The 18,643-nt window shown below is 48.7% G+C and overlaps 1 protein-coding gene across 1 annotated transcript in view; it reads left to right on the top strand.

Annotated features, from left to right (window-relative positions):
* The window catches only part of LOC146197040 (ubiquitin carboxyl-terminal hydrolase 48-like), a 59,958-nt gene extending 42,674 nt beyond the window's left edge, over nucleotides 1-17,284 (top strand). Inside the window, exons 24-28 of the mRNA XM_084598753.1 lie at nucleotides 7,644-7,852; nucleotides 7,949-8,092; nucleotides 10,072-10,114; nucleotides 10,319-10,348; nucleotides 17,010-17,284. Coding sequence (XP_084454879.1) covers nucleotides 7,644-7,852; nucleotides 7,949-8,092; nucleotides 10,072-10,114; nucleotides 10,319-10,348; nucleotides 17,010-17,029 — 446 coding nt within the window. The 3' untranslated portion in view covers nucleotides 17,030-17,284. The remainder of the gene's footprint in view (nucleotides 1-7,643; nucleotides 7,853-7,948; nucleotides 8,093-10,071; nucleotides 10,115-10,318; nucleotides 10,349-17,009) is intronic.
* The last annotated feature ends 1,359 nt before the right edge of the window (nucleotides 17,285-18,643 follow it).

Here is an 18,643-nt window from a genome sequence, read left to right as displayed (position 1 = left end):
CGGAGCAGGCCATGAGCAGCGAGGATGTTCGAGAATCAAAAGTAAAGCAGCACTCCAATGACTTCGTAAGTAGTCAAGCGCACGGATGAGGCCAAACAGAGATGAAGGACTAGCTCTATAATCTATCATCTTTTTGTGATCTCTGTGCTTGTCTCGTCACTGTGCTTTACTATCTAAAACCATGAGTCATCTAACCCGCCTGTAAATTTTGCCCAGTTTTGCACCTACTTTCTGCAGGGATTGGTGGTGCGAATTTTGCACACTAATTTCGCCCTAAATTATGGAATGGCTACGGAATTTTCGCACACCTATACAAATCGACATATTTGGAGCGAATGGCTAGAGACGTTCACTGAGGGCTCATTATACTGCCACCTGGTGTTATCAGGCGGCACCTGAAAAATATTCCTTCAGTTTCTCTTGGTGGAAAATTTTTGCTTCGTGTGGACAGAATATCAACCAATTCTTACTCTTCCGTCTTCTGTTGGAACTTGGAAAAGAAATACATGTTCCTTCTATGATGCTTTTTTTAAGAAATGCAAGAAAAACTTCTTATCTGGGAAAATGTATGATCCAGATTGCTTGGTTTTGAAAATTCAATCTGTTTAAAGAGGTACAAAAAGTGTGAGCAGTCATTTTGATGGCAATGTCGAACAAAGATCTCTCTTCCTTGGTTGATTCTGGATGCTTCGCCACTTAACAGAAATGCACTGTAGAGAAGCCATTATAATAGCTAACAGTATCCATGTTTTTTGCTCTTCATGCCGTGCTTACCAGAAGGCTGTGCCCACTCGTATGTAAGCCCATAGTTGTGCGCAAATGGTCCACTACTGTGCCCTTAAAGCACCGCGAAGAAATTGGTGCGTTTTGCCTATTAAATTCATGTCTCCGCGGAAACGGACGTTTTGTATGTTGGCTCATTGTCTTTGTGTAGTGCTTCGCCCCTCTGCACATTGGCAATGCAGGAAAGCAACCGCGGTGGGGGAGCGCCGCTAGTTCATTTTGCACGCCCCCAGGTTCGACCCGATAGTATGTTGATCGCGGTTAATCGCGAAACGTATTGTGCAACCACAGTTTGTCGAAATTTTAAACGTAATAACCGGGAAATTGTGTAATCCGGGAACATGCTAACCGAGACAAAATATAGTGTAACTCTATGGGATATTTTTTTGCTGATCACGATTTTGAGCATATGAACCGGGAACGCATGAACAATGTTCTACTGTTCTCATTAATTCGTAATAAATCGTTTCGTGTAGCAAGGTCTGTGTCTGTAGCTATTCTGTTAATACTATAGTCATAAAATAATCTCATATGTTATCAAATAAAATGACAACTCATTTGGTCATCAGCGTGTGATATTTTTTATTGTCCTGGCCACCATAAGCACTCGCTGTTTGGTTCGTGCGACGCGTCTCGTTCGAGCCACATATTTATTCGGCTTTTTTTTTTTTCTAGAAAATGGCATTTCACATAGTTTTCCAGTTCAAAATTTTATGCTTGGGCAGCTGGCGTATGGGGAAGAGGACTCATTTCCTTTCGTTCACCTTAAATCCGCCCCTGGAAGGTAGCTTCCTCCTGGAACACTTTTCACGTCGTTTTCAGGGCAAACAAGGTGTTTGGTTATTTTCCCTAACTTAGCTACCGCTGTCATTGGCGGCATTTAAGGCAGAACACATTCCAACACAGCAGCGTTAAAGGTGCCATTCTCTTGAAAATGCGGCGTCATGGCGTTGTGGCATGAATGGGCTTTGGTTGGGTGTCAGGTTCGTGACATCACGAGACCGCATGAGCTGTCTTGTTGGCAGGAGATCCAAAATCGAATAACCTCAAAAATAGACCCTCTGGGACCCATGCATCTGGAGTCAGACCCGCAGGCACGCTCGTACGCTTATATTTGTAGTTCATTTTAGTTTATAGTTTTTAACGTCCCACTCAGGTGGTGGCACATGACTGAACAGCTTACGACTCGATTCTAACAAGCATGTGTGAGATAATATGGGCGTAACTTAGTAGGGTGCTATACTCGCGGACATCATTTTGTGGCTCTGCAGTGAAGGCTTGACACTAAAGGGAAGGAGACGCAGGCATGGGGGAATTAGTTGTTTGTTGTTCTTGCTAGGGGTGCAGCACGGGGAAAAGATAAGTGGCGCAGAGCCGGCGCTGGTTCTGAGGCAACCTTGGTGTAAGAATAATATACCGTGGAGGCAACCTGGTTACGCTGCTATCCACTTCACGCGGACAAAGGCTTTTCCCTTTCCTGGCCAGCCTGAGCCGCAGGAAGCTGTACGCGCATGTCTGGCACAAGCTGGATTCCAAGGGAAGGCAAGCGTGGTAGGGGCAGGTGATATTAGGAAGTTTGCGCTGATCAAATGTATGCAGCTAGTACAGGGCAGGATTAATTAAAGGGATATGGTAGGGTGCAGTGGGCACGTAGTTAGGTTGCTGCGCTAATAGACCGATCCCACCGACCGATATGTGCATGCGCCGGTTTTCCGGAAGTTGCCCCACCACCATGTTAGTTGTTGTCGGCTGGTCAGCGCGCGCATATGCGACTGAACTATTGCAATCTCCGCTCCACAAGAACTCAACGCGCATTTATTATAATTCATTGCCGGGAAAAAATCGTCATTATTTCACAAATTTACAGCGACTTATACATGCAAAGCAAGTGTTCTAAGGGCCTTAAATTTGTCTTTTTTAACCAATAGCATCATTCAGTTGTGAAGCGCTAGTCGGAAATAATCGAGGACTGCGTACAAAAAAATCATATCGTGGCAATTTTTGGTTCTGGTGATTGATGGTTGATTTGTGTGTGATAGGCAATGGCGAGGTAAAGAAATCATTCTAATAAATTGATGAATTAAAAGAAAAACAAATGAATCTGATAAACGAGGTTCAATGGTGTCAAAATGCTCAGTATGAAAAGCCGATGCATAATGATGTCAATAGAAAATGTTAATTATGTAATTGATCAATTAAGGGAACTAATTGAAAAAATGAGAAATTGGAAAAAGGGGTTTCAAAGGTGTCAAAATGACCACAATGAAAATCCCAATGCTTGATGATCTAATAAAAAAAATTTAAAGTGTGTAATTGATCAAATATTTGAAATAAAAAAAATGAAAAATAGTAAATGTGGTTCAAAGTGCTAAATCACATAGAATGAAAAGCCACTGCTTGATATACTAATCAAAAAATTTAGAGGGTGAAACTGACCAATTCATTCAAAATAAGCCAGAACTGAAAAATTATGAAGAGGGGTCAAATACAATTAATGAAAGGTAAATGCTTGTTGATAGTAATGAAAAAAGCTAAGTGTATAAGTGACCAACTGAATAAAAGTAATTTCTGATTGTATGAAATGAAATAGGGCATTTAACCATGTCAAACTGATTTTGACACCTTTGAGCCACCTTTTCTAATAACACAAGATTTTCAATTATTTAAAATAATTTGATCAATTAGACACTAAATTTTCTTATTTAGCACCGTTTAGCATTGACTTTTCATTACGAGCATTTTGACACCTTTGAACCCCTTTTTATAAATGTTTACTTACTCAATTATTTCAGTTAACAGTTTTTACACTTCAAATTTGCTTAATTAGCATCATCACGCATTGGCAATTCCGAGCATTTTGACACCTTTCAACCCCCTTCCCTTTTTCTAATTAATTTTTGAAATATTTCAATTGCTTATCGATCATTTACACACTTTAAATTTTCTTCCTTAGAATCATCAAGCATTGGATTTTTGGTTTAAGAATTTTAGCACCTTTGAACCCTGATTTTTTCCAATTTTTACACTTTTTAAATTGTTGGAATTTATTTGATCAATTACACACTAAATTTTTCTAATTAGCATGATCAAGCGTTGGTTTTTCATTGTGACAATTCTGACACTTTTGAAGCCCCCTTTTTCTAATTTCTCACTTTTTTTAAATTAGATTCTAAATTTTCATAAACAGCACCATCAATCGCTGGCTTTTAATTCAGATAACAGGACACACAATATTTCATCTTTCAATTATTTCAACCTATTAAGTTGTAAATTACAATAAACATTCTAAGTTAACATCATCAAAACGGGTTTTCATTCTGAGCGTTTTGAGACAACTGAACCACCGTTTTCGCATTTTTTTTATTTCCTCTTTTAATCGATTAATCCTATTAATTACATTAGAGCGTCGTCGCCTATCAAACACCAATCAATTATTGATCAGTAGAAGAACAAATTACCATGATGCGAATTTTTTTACGCAGCCCCCCTTATTTCCGACAGCTATTACTTCTGCTACTGCAACAACGCACACGACTTTTCGGCTGGACGAGCTGTATAAGCTATTGCCTAAATACATAAAACCGGAGTAATAATATGTGCCACGTGCTGTTATAGCGTCCAGAAACGAGACAGGTGAATTATCCCAATGCACTCCGGCATACACACGAGCTAAATTTCGCTCGGAAACAGCGCGCAGGCTCTCTAGGCGGCTGTAGCGGCCAGTTGACTACATGTACCAGCATGCACCGCGACAGCGGGGGCGTCGTGAAAGCGCCTGGTGGGATTGGTCTATTGCGGCGATGATGCAGCAGAGCAGATCGAGGTTCTGTGGGTACGCCGTGATATCGAGCGTGCTGAAACTTGGCCACAGTTTCAGTCAGGGCGCGTGTGTTCATGCACTGAACGGATGATCATGGCCGTGAAGGAGCCTCCGGTGTGCATCGGATGCGCGGTATACAGTTGACGCTCGAACAGCGCTTCGTGTCCTTCGACAAGGAAGTTCACTGCCGCGCTGGGAAGCTTATTCGAAGAAGCCTTGTACAGTGGTTAAAGGTTTTTCACTGCCGCCCAGGCGCTACAAGGCCCCAAATTTAAGGTACACTTAACTACATTATACATGAGAATATGATAACGTTGAAGCGTGAAGACCGCTGTGCCTGCTTCTTCGTTGCTGCTGTTCGCCGCATAAGCCGAGCATGCAGCTGCCGATGTGCTCCGCCTTCAGCGACACACCTCTGTGGTCTTCCTCTGCGGTAGAGAGGCGCAGCGTTGATGTCGGCTCCATTCCGACCTGCATGGCACGCGGAGCCCTTTGGACTGGCTGCGAGCCCGCCACTAAACCCGCCACCGCACTCGGTCACGTCGCGCGGGTTCATGACGTCATGCTCACCGCCAACCTATGAGCGAATTTTATGGCCGAGGATGCCGCCGTTTTTTTTTTTTTTTTTTCTTTCTCTCATTTTGTTTTTACAGTGGTCACTTACCCCGCAGTAAACGTGATGATGCAGGACCAGGGAACAAATGAAGCTTATCTGACGTATTTGTGATGTCATTTATTGCAAAAATAAGCCTTGTGTTATCGCATTTAAATCGCCCCTTCGTACGCTTGTCAAAACTCGGTGGCAGCTGCACTGTGGCCACCAGTGCGTTGCCCTTAGAACTCTCGTTGTTGTGGCTGTAGGAAGAAGGAAAAGAAAATACACGGGCCTGCTACTGGCTCTGTAGCTGAGCCACCTCCGCTGCCTCGTGCGGACAGAAGAGAAAATAGAGAAGAATGGAAAAAGAAGGGGAGAGAGAAAGACGCACGCCGCAACAACAGCCGTCGTCCACCACCGAAGCAGTGGCGGGTGCAATGACGGCCTACAGCAGATAAAAATCAGTGGCTGGCCAGCCCCCACCGCAAGCGGTGTTGACCTACCGTCTCAGCCCTGTAGGGCCAGGAACTGCCACCCTTCACCACCTCAGCTCTCGCCTACCTCGTTATTTGTAACGGAGGACCTGCGTAAGCAGCGTGTGCATGCTTGCTGATGTTTGTGCGAACCTTTTTCTTTGTTTTGCAGTGTCTGTGGTGGCCGGCGTGTTTGTTTTTTGTTTCTTTTTTTCTGCCGTAGACGAGTGTTCCGGAGTAAGTTCCACCTGGGGATATTTAACGTGCACTTTTTACATCGCACAGCACACGGACGCCTAGATACTGATTTTGGCACTCCGATGAAAGAAACTGCGGAATTCGGAATGCATCTAGCAGGTATTTGAATATGTCGCTGTCGAACACGTTGGGCACCGTTCGACCACGTGCATCCGTTCAGGTGCATGCGTCCGCAGAACACTGTCAGAAACTTCGCGTAAATCTCTCTTACCGACAGCCCGGAACCCCTCAGACACACGCGCGCACCCGGTGTTCCGAAGTTGAACACTTCGCCGCCCGACTTTGACCTCGGAAGAACCCTGGGCGCCCGGAAAGTATGAATCAACGAGAAGAGGAGGCCCAGAACGGCGTGTAACGGGTTTTTCTGCCGGGCTCGGTCGGAGGTGTGTGGGAAGCGTGCGCATACATTCGCGGCCGAATGCGTAACGCGAAGACGACACGCTCGGGGAGAGAAAGCGGTGGCGCCGCGGCACCTTGGGGCCTAAGCTCGCGTTAATGGTGCGTAGACGAACGGTCGCGGCGGCGGCGACGCTTGTTTCGCGCTCTGCGTGTCGCGCGGGCGCCCGTGAATGAGGGGAAGATGGGTAGCGCAAGGAAAGGCCAAGAAAAAGAAGCCGACCTGCTGCTGCGGGGGTGTCGACGGCTTTCCCCGTTTTTATCGCCTCCCCTCGCTCGGTGTGCCGATTTGCTTTTTCCTTTTTGGCCCTTTTTCCTCTCCACACCGGTGGCTGGCTGTTCGCATCGTCGTCGTCGGCCGTCCATTTGCGCCCCCTCGGGCTCTTTTTTTCCTGCCGGCCGTCGTCACAGGTCGTTTCCGCGGCATGATTCAGGGCGGCGCATCCGTCATTGTCGCGCCGTGTCAGCGGATGCCGTGCCCGCACTTTCATTGGTGTTGCCCCCCCCCCCCCCCCCCCCCTCCCCATTGCTTCCCACACTTTTAAATGCGCCCCAGGCTTGTGTGTGTGTTCCCGTCGGAATGCGCTTGGCCGCTGGTGTCGCCATCCTGATCGTATTGGGTGCAGTGGTAGCTTTTTGCTCTGCGATGCGGCGTGCGGAAACCCCTTTCTGCGCCACTTACGCTCGTCGTGTCGGGGTAACCAACGTAATCGGACAGGCGTCACTCGTATCCTCGCTGACGCTGAATGCACTCGCGGCAAGTGTCCACCTCTGGCTAGAGTGGCTGTGCGGAGCTGCGCGTGACACACACACACACACACGCGCGCACGCACGTACGCAACACGAAAAAAAAAACGCGCCTGTGTGCGGGAATGTGCTTGAGGCAAGTAAAAATTCACCTGACATCACGGGCCCCACTGTTCTTCAGCAGCATTCATCACCACCAGGGCAAAGGTCTGTGAGGATGTGGTCCCCAAACAGTTGTGTTCGGCTCCGATGGCCGATTGATTCCAACATTTTTATGCGTTTGTGGCATATCAACTTCCAACACAGCTGCGAACGTAAGCTTGTTTACACAGGCTGATGTGTCTTTCGAAGCGAATGAACACTGGTGTAGGCGTGGAAGTGCCACTAAAGCGAAAAGCATCGGTACCGGCCAGCACATGCAGTCATTGCCTCTGCGTTCCGGTGTGTACGGCGGACACCACGGACAGTGCGATTTCCGTCGTACGCGCGCGTACAATCAACTGTCGTTTTACGAGCGTTTCGCTAGTTCTGCACCTCCCCCTTCCTACCTTATCATCGTGTTGCTCTGCAGCTCTGTGCGAGTCGTGCCGGGAGTCAGCGGAGCTGGAGCGCCGCCAGTCGCAGCAGGGTACTGTGCTGGTGCGCCGGGTGTCCAGCCAGGAAGCCGAGGCGAGCGCCAAACGGCCGCGCCTCGACGAGCGACGCCAACGCAGGGCCCGCCGCGGAGACCGCGCCGTGCACATGCGCGCCACGCAGACTCTGCTCGATCTCAAGCTCAAGGTGAGGAGGGGGGCTTCTAGGGTGGACATAAGGCGGATGCGGAAGTCCTCCGGTACGAAGCTGCTGACGGAGGCAAGACGCACGGCTTCCTCTCAGGTGATGGAGCAGTTCACGGTGGCCCCGTTCGACCAGCACCTGAGCATGGACATGGGCGACGGCCAGCCTCCGCTGCCGCTCATCGGCAACTCGGCCACCCTCGGCGAGCTAGGCGTGCTGCCCGGGGCCCTTCTGCTGCTCGTGGTGGGTGTGCGTGCTGTGCCGGCCGGCCGTCCATCCGTTTATCTGGCGGATACGTGACCGTGATATCGAAAGCATTGGTGTCCGAGCTCTCAGATGCCTCCCTTCTTTTTCTCATTTCACAACGCGCTCACACGTGAGCCTGTGTGAGTATATCGAACAGGCGGGCTTGATGACCCGCCTATTTCACCTCGCCAGATAGTGCGCGCTGTGACTGAACGCTCCGCGTGTGCTATTTAGCACAATAACGGCCGATCGCCCACGACAGCCGTCACTGTTTTGTACAATGTGCCAGTGCGTGCGTTGTGAACAGTTTCCTGGACGCAGAGCTATTGCGGAGGCCCGCCCGATGTGCCGAGTGCTCAGTGACCTAAGACATTTGCGGGTGGGCTTCAAGCAAACTACTGTATACTGTACCATAGTGTATATATTTCTTTTATTTTTACCTACCCTTTTCTTTCTCCCTATCGCTCACCTCTTTGATTTCCTCTACCTTTTCCTCGCTATCGCTTTATTTCCACCGCCCCAGTTCAGGTGCTTCAGATAGCAGATACCGGGGCTGGCAAACATCTTTTCTTTCCTTTTATATATACAATAAATAACCACCACCACAACGCGCTTCTGGTGTCCACCCGTCGTGCACACCGTGGTTTTCCCTTCTCCATTATATCGCGCACTTCTTGGTGATCTATTGTGTGCTTGAATCCCGTGCTGCAATTTCGTTTTCGAGCGCTGGACTCGTGCGACAGAGGTAACTATCCACTCGTTAAAGAGGCCCCGAATCGCACCCTGATCACGGCACCATTGCAGAGTTGGCACGGCTCGTCGTCACGAGGGATATGTCATATGCTCTTGGACTGTTTAGAAGTCTAGTAGCTCCGTACATCCTGCTCGCGTAAATCGAGCCGCTGAACCCGTTATTCGATTTATTCCGTAGTCTGTTCCCCATAAAATTGGCGACGACATTCAACTCGTCCCTATACCCAAGAATATTGATGCAGGTCACCAGAAAGGCCGCGGAAAAGCGCGAGCGACAGGCCGCTAAAGGCTATACGCAAGAGCACTGGACGTCCCATACGCGAAGGCGTCTCGACGCCCCTTCACGCAACTTGCTCCAACCAGCGCGGTTGACCAGTACCAGGTGACCAGGTAGCTATGGCCTTCTTGGCACTGCAATACGCTGGAAGCCGAACACTTGGCCATCGCGGTAGCCATCGCCTTCTCATGCGACACAGCGGGATGAGAGTGCTGTGGCTGTGGAGGCAACCAAACGACGCCTTGAGAACTGGATAAGGCATACTAGATAGTGTTGGTGGCGTTGCGCCATGGCGGGACAAATTCCGTCACAGTAGGGAATTTACTTGGCTAGGACCTTTCTGGTCCACCTGGTAAAAAAAGGGAAGCCTCAGTACCAATCCAATCCAAGAAAGTTACCAAAGCCGCCTGAAGGAGGCCGTCGTTTGGCGGGCAAATACGAACCAAGGCGCGCATAACACCCAGCTACACAAACGGTATCCCACATGACCCCTCGTTCACACTGCAGCGAACGCCCCGCACATAGCATATCACCTGGGCTTGCCAACAAGAAGACGGCAAACAAGAAAGTAGACTGCGCCGACTTGTGCATCGCCAATAAAGTTTCTCTGCCTCTGCAAAAGCAATTACATTTCGTCACAGACGATTTCGCGATCTCGTGTCTGGCTCGCGGAGCAGTTGGTTACGTCGCTAACGAGTCGTTGTAGCTTTAACAAATTGTGGGTCTTAGCGTGGGCCTTCAGTGTCTCAAGCGTTGAAGGACCACGGTCTTAGTCATTTAAGCTTTGCCTATTGTAGGAATAGACAGCAGAATGCCCAGTAGGAAAACTATCGCTCTGACTGTAAACCGATAAGTTTTTGGCCAGCCACGTCACGCGTCGTGTCTATGGACAGGGAAACGTCGCCCGCCGTCCGCGGCGCTGTTGACAGGAGCTCTCTATTCGCAGGTTGACGAGCCGGCGGGCGAGCTGGATGACAACGACCAGTCCGGTGAGCTGGCCAATGGTCACATATTGCAATATGCTCGTCTTTGCAACTCTTAATTTTTCGCGTTCTTAGCCTTTTTCTTCTTTTTTTTTTTTGGGGGGGGGGGGGGGGTTCTGCTACTCTCCCCCCCCCCCCCCCCCCCCCTTAACTGCTAAATGCGGTTCAACTTTCGCAAAGCCGACTTATACTTTACTTTTATCTTTGCAGGTAGAGAATCTACGGGAATGGGCTTTAAAGGTAAGCGTGCCAAACTGTCGTTGCCGATCACAAGTCGGCGTCTGAACACCGAAGTGCGTTCTTGTGCTGTACGTTCGAGACGGGGACGAGCAGGTATCTTTCTCACGCACGCTCGCGCTCTTTCTCCCTCTCTGGGGCCAGCGCGTTCGGAAAAGGCGGGATAACACTTTGAGAAGCGGGGTCGTATAACACAGCTACAGAGAATGAAAAGGCTCTCTGCTCTAAGTCTCCGCGCTTGTTGTTGTTGTTATTATTATTATTATATTATTATTATTATTATTATTATTATTATTATTATTATTATTATTATTATTATTATTATTATTATTATTATTATTATTATTAAAGTGGCTGCACCCGCAGGCGAAAACATTAGTGGAAGCTCTGTCGTTTTCCTCGGTATCATTTTTGAGGGGTGATGCGATCCAAAATACGTGGGATCATTGGTTAATTATATGACACACTTTTAAAGGGGGCACTGAGGGCACCCACATCCTCATTAAAAATTGATCTTTGGGCTCTTTCTCCGCGTGTTAACCTTTGCCTAAGAACAAAAACGACAAAAGAAAGTTTGTTCATAAAATTTAAAAAAAAAAAATAATCCCACTCGGTTGAAGCTTGTGACATGCACAGAGTTGGCTGGTTGCTGCCGTTTTTGAAGTGAATGGCTCTGCATCACAGCCTCAGGGATCCGCAAAAAAAAAAAAAAAAAAAAATGACGCGAGCATTTTTCTTGAGAAATCGGCCAGTGCTTTAGGCACGCATTTCCTTTTTTTGTTTGTTTGTTTGTTTGTTTTTCAGAAAAGGGGGGGGGGGGGGTCATTTATTGTTTGTGATCATTGGCAGCGGTTTTTTACTGACGTTATGCTAGCCAATTTCTATTTCCCCTCGGTGTCCCATTGAAATGCCGGTCTTTTCAATCGGTTTGTCGTCGCCTGCACTGTGTCATGAATGGGACTTAGCGCGGGTGGCTTCTCCGCGCGGTATTCGCTACAAGACTAGGATTTTAGAGGCGCAGAGGCTCGGAGCTTCACGTGCTGCCTTCGGAGTCGACACATCATCAGTGCTCAGTGTTACCGATGTGCGAAAGAGCTGAACATTCATTTAAACAAAAACAAAAAAATGAAGTGGATAACTTTCCCCCTCTTTGTAGGAGGAAATGTTTGCGTGGTCATTTTGATATATTACGAGTAATTTAACAAAGCAATTGAACAGACACGTGTCGCTGGCGGGATCCGAACCTGCGTATCTTCAAAATATTACGTCATCTCTTCAAAGGAGTGGAGACGTTAAAATTTTCGTACTGCATTTATTCTTTAGAATTATGTGTAAGACATTAGTAAGCGTATATCACCTCAGGAAATTATCCTGCGCTCAAGTAATTTGTAATAGCATTCTTTTTTCTTTCTTTTTTCTGGCATACTGTTGCAGTTTCGTTTTCAGGTTGCCGAACAAAGGTTCCGACGTCACGAGCGAGTATGGGACCACGTGACTCATACAAATCCTCTAATATATCCGCTGCTTTTGGTTTTAGTCTAAGCAAACTTTCATGGTAAGCTGCTGCAGAAGTCACAATGACAGTGGCTCGACAAAGAACTAGGTACCACAGTTTTTGTGGGCCTCACATGATCTCACACTAACTTGTGACGTCAGAGCCTTCGCTTGGCAACCCAAAACCGAAAAAAGCAGTGTGGCAGAAATGCAATTATGAACTAATTACTAAGTCTATAATTTCAAGCGGTGATGTGTTTTTCTATTGCCCCCAATTCTAAGGCATAAATGCAGTAAGAAAAAATTGACGTCTCTGCTAGTATGCTAGTAAGCTTAAGCCCCGTCATATCACCAAACCATGGTCCTTGCGTAGGTGAATGGAGTAGTGCAGAGCAGTTAGAGCTCCCGTTAGTGCAACTCCCGTTTCGAAGGCGGGGCGGGGTAAAGGACCTCGCGTTGCACCTCTCACGCGGGAGCGCGCTGGCTGGCGTTCGCACCAAAGCTGCCGCGGTCACGGGTATGTGGTCCGGACATCCCTTGTTTCCCTTGCGGCTACACCCTTCTCCTCCGCTCCGTACTCGCTTGCTCCGTCACCTCGCTCTCAAAGAGAGGGAAGATGAGGTGTTGCGGATCCTTTGCCCACCCTTGATATACGCCGTCTCCAGCCAAGTTGGCTCGTGATTGAGCGTGGCTAGACGGTCTAGCGGGCGGCTGGAGTAGCGTAACTCCGTTTTTCCCCAGGCAGCCCCTAGGCGCCGAGTGACGAGGAAGGTGAACGGACCGGCGTCGAAAAGCATTCACCGGCGTTGTGTAGGGAGCCCGCTATATAACGCTTCGTCACTGCGAGTTCTTATATTGGGGCACCGTTCTCCCGGCGTCTGGGAAACGGTTGGCAGCGGCGCCGTGGATGCTCTGCTACCGAGCGCGTGTGCCACGGGGTCACGCCGAGGTAGGCGAAGCAATGCCGGGCGACGGCCCTTGACCCCCGGTTCCCACGGCGCCGCCGCCGCCGCCGCCGCCTCGCCAAAGAACGGGGCCCAAAGGGGGCGCGCGCACATCTGCCCCGAGGTGGCGCTTCCGCTGCCTTCCGCGGTGGGCACACTCGCCCCTTTTTCTCTGAGGTGAGGTGGCGGGGGTACTCCCGGGAGCGCGACGCCGCCGAGCAGAATGGGTCGGGGCGGGTGATGACCCCGCACCGCGAGCCACAGGTGTTGACCGTGAGTGAGGCCGCGAAGGGTTTCCGCACGCAGTGCGGCCACGCACCCCGTGGGTTCTTTGAGGAGCGCACAGCCCGTGCGTGTGGCTGACACACTGGCCGTGGTGGCACGTAGAGGGGCTAATCCACGTCGATTGAAAAGGAACGCAACAAAAAAGAAGGAAAAGGTAGTGGGGGGACACACGCAGACAGCACCGATTGAATCCTTTTCTGGTTTCTTCAGGCCACTGCGCCGTGGGTGTGCGTGCGTCGCCTCTCCCTACGCGTGTCTGAGTTTTTACTCTTCCTTGCAAACGACGTCGTGATTCAAACTAACTTGGCCTCATTTCTATCCTACTGGTAGGCTAATAATTTCCCGGCGACTCCCTTGCTGTCTGCCGGCACTGTAGGTGCAGGTAACGAGCGTACAGAGAGGGTGGTGGGTCTTTTGAAGTGTCATCATCATCATCATCATCAGCCTGATTATACCCACTGCAGGGTGAAGGCCTCTCCCATATTTCTCCATTTAACCCGGTTCTGAGCTAGCTGCATCCACTCGACCCCTGCGAACTCATCCGCCCACCTAACTTTCTGCCGCCCCCTGCTACGCTTTCCGTCCCTTGGAATCCTGTTTGTTACCCTCAGCGACCATCGGTTATCCTCTCTTCGCACTACATGTCCTGCCCATGTCCATTTCTTCTTCTTAATTTCCACTAGAATGTCGGTAACTTGAGTTATTTCTCTGACCCACTCTGCACGCTTTCTATCTCTTAATGTTACCCCTACCATTTTTCGTTCCATAGCCCTCTGGGTTGTCCTCAGCTTAAGTAGAACTCTCTTGGTCAGCCTCCACGTTTCAGCCCCATAGGTGAGTACAGGCAAGATGCAACTGTTGTATACTTTCCTCTTGAGCGATACCGGTAAGCTGCTAGTCATAATCTGCGAGTGCTTGCCAAATGCGCTCCATCCCAATCTCATTCTTCTTGTTATTTCCTTTTCATGGTCCGGATCAGCGGTTACCACCCGTCCTAAGTAGACATACTCGCCTACTACTTCCAGTATTTCGCTACCTAATGTAAACTGCTGTTTCTTCCCGAGGCTGTTGAACATTACCTTAGTCTTCTGCATATTGATTTTCAAGCCCACCTTTCTACTTTTTCTGTCTAGGTCATCAATCATTATTTGCAGTTCATCCCCCGAGTTGCTTAGCAAGGCAATGTCATCAGCAAATCGCAGATTACTGAGGTATTCTCCATCTACCCTTATCCCTAACTGCTCCCATTCCAAATCTCTAAATACTTCCTCTAGACAAGCTGTGAATAGTATTGGGGAGATTGTGTCTCCTTGCCTAACACCTTTCTTTATGGGAATTTTGTTACTTTCTTTATGCAGAACTATGGTTGCTGTGCTGCCACTATATATATATATCTTCCAGCACTTTCACGTACGACTCGTCTACCCCCTGATTTCGCAATGCCTGCATCACCGCCGAGGTTTCAACTGAGTCAACTGCTTTTTCGTAATCAATGAATGCTATGTATAAGGGCTGGTTATATTCCGAGCATTTTTCTATCACCTGATTGATGGTATATATGATCGATAGTAGAGTACCGTTTCCGAAACCCTGCTTGATCCTTTGCTTGATTGCAGTCTAAGGTTATCCTGATTCTATTAGCGATTACCTTAGTAAATACCTTATACGTAACAGACAGTAAGCTGATTGGTCTGTAATTTTTAAGGTCCTTAGAGTCCCCTTTCTTGTGAATGAGGATAATGTTTGCATTCTTCCATGGTTCCGGTACCGTCGATGACACCAGGCACTGCGTATACAGGGTGGCCAGTTTTTCTAGCACAATATCCCCCCCGTCCTTCAGCAAGTCTGTAGTTATCTGATCCTCTCCAGCTGATTTCCCCCTTTTCATAGTTTCTAGTGCTTTCTTGACCTCGTCCTTCGTCACTGGTGGAACGTCTGACTGTTTTTCCCTACCGCCAATCTCATTACGGTCCTGTCTACTTTGGCTACTGTAGAGATCTGTATAGAACTCCTCGGCTACTTTGACTATCTTGTCCATATTAGTGATGACGTTGCCCGCCTTGTCCCTTATCGCATACATCTGTTTTTTGCCTATGCCCAATTTCTTCTTTACCGCTTTAAGGCTTCCCCCGTTCTTTACAGCATGCTCAATTTTCTCCATGTTATACTTCCTTATATCGGCCACCTTGCGCTTATTGATTAGCTTTGATATCTCGGCCAATTCGATCTGGTCTGTTGGATTGGAAGCTTTCATACTCTGGCGTTTCTTAATCAAATATTTCGTCTCCTTGGACAGCTTACCGGTATCCTCTCTAACTATCCTACCACCTACTTCTACCGCGCACTCAGTAATGATATCTCTGAAATTATTGTTCCTTGCCTCTAGGGTAATGTCGCCATCCTCAGTTAGAGCTGAAAACCTATTCTGTAGCGAGACCCTGAACTCTTCTGCCCTCCCGCTCACCGCTAATTCGTTGATGGGTTTCTTTCTTACTAATCTGTTGCGTTCCTTCTTCAGATTTAGGCTAATTCGGGACCTCACCATCCTGTGGTCACTGCATCGCACTTTCCAAATTACCTCTACATTTTGCATAATGGCGCGCGTTGAACACATTATGAAGTCGATTTCATTTTTAGTCTCTCCGTTAGGACTTTTCCATGTCCATTTCCGGTTCTTCCTTTTGCTGAAGAAAGTATTCATGATTCGTAAGTTATTGCGCTCTGCAAACTCAACTAGTAACTCCCCCCTGCTATTTCTAGAACCAACGCCATAGTCACCTACTGCCTTGTCTCCTGCCTGCTTTTTTCCTACCTTGGCATCGAAATCGCCCATTAGTACAGTATACTGCGTCTTTACTTTTCGCATTGCCGATTCTACATCTTCATAGAAGCTTACAACTGCCTGGTCATCATAACTACATGTAGGTTCATAGGCCTGTACAACCTTCAGTTTATACCGCTTATTAAGCCTAATTACGATGCCTGCAACCCTCTCATTAATACTATAGAATTCATCTATATTACCCGCTATATACTTATTGACAAGGAAACCTACTCCTAGTTGTCGCCTCTCTGGTAAGCCTCGATAACACAGTACATGCCCATCCAGTATATGCCTCATTCGGCCTCCTAACCTCACTAAGCCCCATGACATCCCATTTCATGCCCTCTAGTTCCTCTAACAGCACTGCAAAACTAGCTTCACTGGCTAGGGTTCTAGCATTAAACGTTGCCAGGGTCAGTTTCCAATGGCGGCCTGTCCAGCGGAGCCAGGCTTTCTGAGCACCCCCTGCTGCGTCACAGGTCTGACCGCCGCCGTGGTCAGTTGTTCCGCAGCCGCTGGTGACTGAGGGCCGGGGTTTTATGGAGCTTATCATAGGAGGTTGTGGCCAATTACTGCACCAGGGTGGCCAACTCCTGTTCTGGTGAGTGAGTGCGTTGCCGGAGGTGTTCACCGGCATCAGGTCGCACCCCAAACCTGTTTATGCAATTCCATCGACACGCGGATTTTTTTTTTTTTTTTTTTTCATCCGGTGGAGAATTGCGGGCGGGTGGCCTCATACCAGGGACTAAGCGTGTTTGGTGCTCCATACCTTTGTAGAAGTACTTTCTGTGGGGCTAGTTATCTCATACTGACCAATGGAGCGGCGCAAGGACACGACCACAGGAAAAGAAGAGTGCTCTTTCTATCCATCTTACTTTCCTGTGATCGTGTCCTTGCACTGTTCCATTCGTCTCCGCATCTTGTTTGAGACCTAGGCTGAGGCTCCCAGCTCCTGTTGTCGGGTGCCTTCACTTGTCGCTGCTTTAGTGGGTTTCAATTTCGGTGCTGCTCGCACGCACACAGCAGCGGGAAAACTGTTCATTAATTAGCTTCTGAGGCGCTAGCGCCGCTGTTACGGAAGTGTCACGAAGAATGACCCTTCGTTCTCTCCGGACAGGTACCAAGCTCCAGGAGTGAGTACCACGAGACTTCATCTGCCGTTCGACTCCATCAGCTCCCTGTCTCCTGTGGTGGTGGGATGTGTGGCGGACCACTGCAGCTGCCTCTCCCAATGAACTTTTCTGCCAACACCCGGGGCTGCTCGCGAGGGCGAGCGAGTCGCCGCGCTGTCACATAGCGCCTCCCCCGCGCCCCATGCATGTTCTCACATCGAGCGTGACCGTCCTTCGTTCTTTTTTTTATTACCTGTTGAATTAAAGTCACAAATACGTGCGTTGTGTTCTCATCATTCTGTCGAGCTACCAACCCGGCCGGGGTGGCGCAGTGGTTACGGCGCTCGACTACTGTTCCCAAAGACGCGGGATCGAATCCCGGCCTCGGCGGCCGCTTTTCGATGGAGGCGAAAAGCAAGGCGCCCGTGTGCTGTGCGATGTCAGTGCACGTTAAAGAACCCCAGGTGGTCAAAATTTCCGGAGTCCTCCACTACGGCGTCTCTCATAGCCTGAGTCGCTTTGGGACGTAAAACCCCACAAACCAAACCAAACCTAAAAAAACAAACAAGCCATGTAGTCCATCGAACCTACTCACGTAGGTGGTGGTGGTGGTAAGAACATTTATTTCCTATACAAGGGCCTGGAGGTATGTTCGGATCGGCCTATATGGGACCGGTCCTTACAAGCACTAGGTGGAGGTCCCTAGTTGTGCCTTTTCTGTGTATCCGGAGGTGTGCCCTCTTCTTTAGTTTGTTGTAGGTCTCGTCCTCGTAAATCGGTTGCACCGAATAAACAAAACAGCGAATTGTTGGTGGAGAAGCCCAGAAGGCATGCAGGTAAATATGTCAATTTAAGGATTACCTGTGCCATCGGCTTGTGGGAGCAGCACCTTCCGTTACCTTTATCACCACCTCTGTGTTTTCGCCTCATACGAGACGAAGCTATACTCCGTTTCATACATCAGGTGCAACGCAGCGAAAGCTACGCAAATAGTCCGCAAGAAAGAAAACAGGAGGCGTATCACTACGCGCTCGTTCTGTAGGCGAGTGGTTCCTGCCGAAACGGGCTCTATCCCGAGCATACACGTTTGCAATAACATACTTCGCATGCTTAGACATCTTCACAGAGCGGATCTTATAGAAAAAATGCGCACCAAAGAACCATTTTCTCAAAAAGAGATGCGCAGCGCGGAGGGCACAGCTGGCAAGGTTGCGGGGCAGCAAACGCGGCACGAACAAAAACGACATAAGAAAACATACAAATTAGCCGAATCCGACCTTTTCTCCCTAAAAAAGGTGCTTTTTATGAAGTTGATGGCAAATGTAAAATGTATTAAGCTTGCAGACAAAGCAACTATTATTTTCTCTCGTCAAGAGCAGGCACTATTTTTTATCGCGGATGCGGAGAGCGCAAACAAGAGCTGGTTGGTTGGTTTGGTTGGCTTGTGGGGTTTAACGTCCCAAAGCAACTCAGGCTATGAGAGACGCCGTAGTGGAGGACTCCGGAAATTTTGACCACCTGGGGTTCTTTAACGTGCACTGACATCGCACAGCACACGGGCGCCTTGCTTTTCGCCTCCACCGAAAAGCTGCCGCCGAGGCCGGGATTCGATCCCGCGTCCTTGGGAACAGTAGTCGAG

This window comes from Amblyomma maculatum, chromosome 3 (genome assembly GCF_055883805.1).
Source record: "Amblyomma maculatum isolate TAMU_Amacu chromosome 3, ASM5588380v1, whole genome shotgun sequence".
In the NCBI taxonomy this organism is placed as follows: domain Eukaryota; kingdom Metazoa; phylum Arthropoda; class Arachnida; order Ixodida; family Ixodidae; genus Amblyomma; species Amblyomma maculatum.
This window is presented reverse-complemented; position numbering and strand designations above follow the sequence as displayed.